Raw genomic sequence first — 3,975 nt, forward strand, 5'->3', positions numbered from 1 at the left:
GTACGCCACAACATTGTGAAACCAGAAACCATTAAAACTAGGTAAACACAACATTGTGAAACTAGAAACCATTAAAACTAGGTAAACACAACATTGTGAAACCAGAAACCATTAAACCTAGGTAAACACAACATTTCTGTCAGTTAACAACCAACACCGTTATCACAGTTAGAATAGTCCCAAATTGCACCCTATTCTCTTTATAGTGTACCACTTTTGACCTGGGCCCATCAGTCAGCACAAGCAGCTACTCCCTGTGTCTTTTAAAAAGAGGGAGGCTGTCCAAGATAAGATAACCAGGTCAAACCAGAGACAAAATCAAAATCAACAAAATTCAACGATCCAGTTTAAAGCGGTGTAATACACAGAATATCCACCTGGGTGCGCTGCAGACCAGATCTCAATCAAAGCTGAACTAAAACACCGCTCCCACATTTGGAAGGGGCTATATACTGGTGCTGTACTTACCAAGCCAGCTCCTGTTGAGATAGACGGACACGAACACCGGGGGAACAGTGAAGAAGTCCACCACTGAGTTCACCTCCAGCCAGAACCACAGCTTGTCATTGGCCGCTATGAACTGGGGGGTAGAGAAAGATACCAGTTAACTATATTCCACAATCCTACTTCTTAATGTTGATACATGACTGGAGGTTGTTCAGGGTTCAAAGGGCATTAAAGAAAGGCATTGAAAGATAGTTAGACAGCCGCACAACTGGTGAATGCTTCCACAGTTTGTGGAGTGCAATGTTTCAACTTTAATGTCTATATATATGGCCAATATACCACGGCTAATGGCTGTTCTTATGCACGACGCATCGCAGAGTGCCTGGACACAGCCCTTAGCCGTGGTATATTGGCCGTATACCACAAACTCCAGAGGTGACCTTATTGCTATTATAAACTGGTTACCAACGTAATTAGAGCAGTAAAAATAAATGTTTTGTCATACCCATGGTATACGGTCTAATATACCACAGCTGTCAGCCAATCAGCATTCAGCGTTCGAACCACCCAGTTTATAAAAAAATCTTTATCTTCATGACACGATTGAAACTTCACGAGCATAACAAGTTGTGTACACGTCTAACGTAGCATTGTCTTCATTTACCCGCAGACCAAAGTACAAGTACCAATCATCAGATGCTGATGAGGACTGAGAGAAGAGGGGGGCCCCTGATTTCTGATTGACAGGTAATTGACAGAGGAATGTAAACAGAGCCCTTCAATTTTACAGCAGTTTGACTGGACCAGCATCATGTGTATAACTCATTCTAGGGATTCTATTTCTATGGTGGCCTGGCTGTTGATTGACAGGTGATTGGACAGGTGACGAAGACAAATCTTAATTACACACCTGCATATGATGAAGATAACACTCTCCCTGTAATCTCCGTATAGACCTTCTCTCTCTCTCTCTCACTCGGTCTCCACCCTCTCCCCACACTCTCTCTCTCGTCCACACTCTCTCCGTCCCTCTTCTCTCCACCTCAACACTCACGTCTTCTCATCTTCTCTCCACTTCTCTCTCACACAATTAAGAAGTATACACTCTCCACACTCTCTCTCTTCAATCTCTCTCTCATCTGGTCTCTCGTCTCTCTCTCACACTCCTCTCTCTTCTCACTGCTCTCTCTCCTCACACTCTCCTCTGTCTCTTCTCACAGCTCTCTCTCACACACTTCTCTCTCTCTCATCTCTCTCCTCTCTCTCCTCTCTTTCAACTAACCATTCTTCTCTCTATCTCTCTCACTCACTCTTCTCTTCACACTCTCTTCTCACCAGCTCTCTTCATCTCTCTCCACCTCTCTCTCTCACACAACTCTCTCTCTCTCACACCTCTTGTCACTCACCACATTTCCACCACCGCTCTCTCTCCTCTCACTCACACGGCTCTCTCTCTCTCACACACTCTCTCTCTCTGCACGCTCTCTCACTCTCTCTCCTGGAGATGACCGAGTCTCAAATAGCATCGTCTTCCCTATTTAGTGCACTACTTTTGACCAGGGACCATATGGCTCGATTCCCTATATAGTGCACTACTTTTGACCAGGAACCATAGGGCTCTATTCCCTATTTAGTTGCACTACTTTTGACCAGGGACCATATGGCTCGATTCCCTATATAGTGCACTACTTTTGACCAGGAACCATAGGGCTCTATTCCCTATTTAGTGCACTACTTTTGACGCAGGAACCATAGGGCTCTATTCTCTATATAGTGCATACATTTGACGCAGGGACCATAGGGCTCTATTCTCTATATAGTGCACTATTTTTGACCAGCGACCATATGGCTCGATTCCCTATAATAGTGCACTACTTTTGCCAGGGACATAGGGCTCTATTCCCTATTTAGTGCACTACATTTGACCAGGGACCCATAGGGCTCTATTCCCTATATAGTGCACTATTTTTGACCAGGAACCATAGTCTAGTCAGAAAGTGAGTCTGTCAGGTGCCAGTCAACAAAACCCAATCAACTTTAATCTTGGTTCATCGTGTACAGTACTTTAAATCATAGACTATTTCAATCAGTTTCAGTCATCATTACAGGTGCTAGGGTAAAAAAGTTCTGATGAGATAATGGATGAAGGGCATTCAAATGACCTTCCGTAGTCCGTCGTGTAAGTCTAGACCAGGAGCCAAAATGGCCCTGAGCATGTGAGAGGTGGGTTTGCGAGTATATGAGTAAACATTTATAAATCACAGCATTTTCGTCTCATTTGGGTCGTCGAGGACAGAATCTCTCATTTGGGTCGTTCGAGGACAGTACATCTCTCATTTGGGTCGTTTCGAGAGACAGTACATCCTCATCATTGGGTCGTTCGAGGACAGTACATCTCTCATTTGGGTCGTTTCGAGGACAGTAATCTCTCATTTGGGTCGTTCGAGGACAGTACATCTCCATTTGGGTCGTTCGAGGACAGTACATCTCTCATTTGGGTCGTTCGAAGTACAGTAAAACATCTCTCATTTGGGTCGTTCGAGGACAGTAACATCTCTCATTTGGGTCATTCGAGGACCAGTACTCTTCTTATTTGGGTCGTTCGAGGACAGTCAATCTTTCATTTGGGTCTCGAGCTGAAAAAGCTGAAGAACCTCTGGTCTAGAGACTGATGCAGCCCAGCAAGTAGTGTACGCCACAACATTGTGAAACAGAAACATTAAAACTAGGTAAACAACATTGTGAAACTAGAAACCATTAAAACTAGGTAAACACAACATTGTGAAACCAGAAACCATTAAACCTAGGTAAACACAACATTTCTGTCAGACCAAACCAAACACCGTTATCACAGTTAGAATAGTCCCAAATTGCACCCTATTCTCTTATAGTGTACCACTTTTACCTGGGCCCATCAGTCAGCACAAGCAGCTACTCCCTGGTCTTTTAAAAAGAGGGAGGCTGTCCAAGATAAGATAACCAGGTCAAACCAGAGACAAAATCAAACAATAATAAAATTCAACGATCCAGTTTAAAGCTGTAATACACAGAATATCCACCTGGGTGCGCTGCAGACCAGATCTCAATCAAAGCTGAACTAAAACACCGCTCCCACATTTGAAGGGGCTATATACTGGTGCTGTTACTTACCAAGCCAGCTCCTGTTGAGATAGACGGACACGAACACCGGGGAACAGTGAAGAAGTCCACCACTGAGTTCACCTCCAGCCAGAACCACACGCTTGTCATTGGCCGCTATGAACTGGGGGGAAGAAAGATACCAGTTAACTATATTCCACAATCCTACTTCTTAATGTTGATACATGACTGGAGGTTGTTCAGGGTTCAAAGGCATTAAAGAAAGTTGAAGATGTAGACAGCCGCACAACTGGTGAATGCTTCCACAGTTTTGGAGTGAAATGTTTCAACTTTAATGTCTATATATATATAGGCCAATATACCACGGCTAATGGCTGTTCTTAGCACGACGCATCGCAGAGTGCCTGGACACAGCCCTTAGCCGTGGTA

At 44.1% G+C, this 3,975-nt stretch overlaps 1 protein-coding gene across 1 annotated transcript in view; it reads right to left on the bottom strand.

Moving 5' to 3' along the window:
- Positions 1-468: 468 nt before the first annotated feature.
- LOC112074279 (calcium-activated potassium channel subunit alpha-1-like) overlaps positions 469-3,975 on the bottom strand; it is a gene marked incomplete at its 3' end in the record, with an annotated part of 29,125 nt that continues 25,618 nt past the window's right edge. Inside the window, exon 4 of the mRNA XM_024141475.2 lies at positions 469-580. Within this exon, the coding sequence (XP_023997243.2) occupies positions 469-580 (112 nt within the window). The remainder of the gene's footprint in view (positions 581-3,975) is intronic.

Source organism: Salvelinus sp. IW2-2015, unplaced genomic scaffold (genome assembly GCF_002910315.2).
Source record: "Salvelinus sp. IW2-2015 unplaced genomic scaffold, ASM291031v2 Un_scaffold2561, whole genome shotgun sequence".
In the NCBI taxonomy this organism is placed as follows: Eukaryota; Metazoa; Chordata; class Actinopteri; order Salmoniformes; family Salmonidae; genus Salvelinus; species Salvelinus sp. IW2-2015.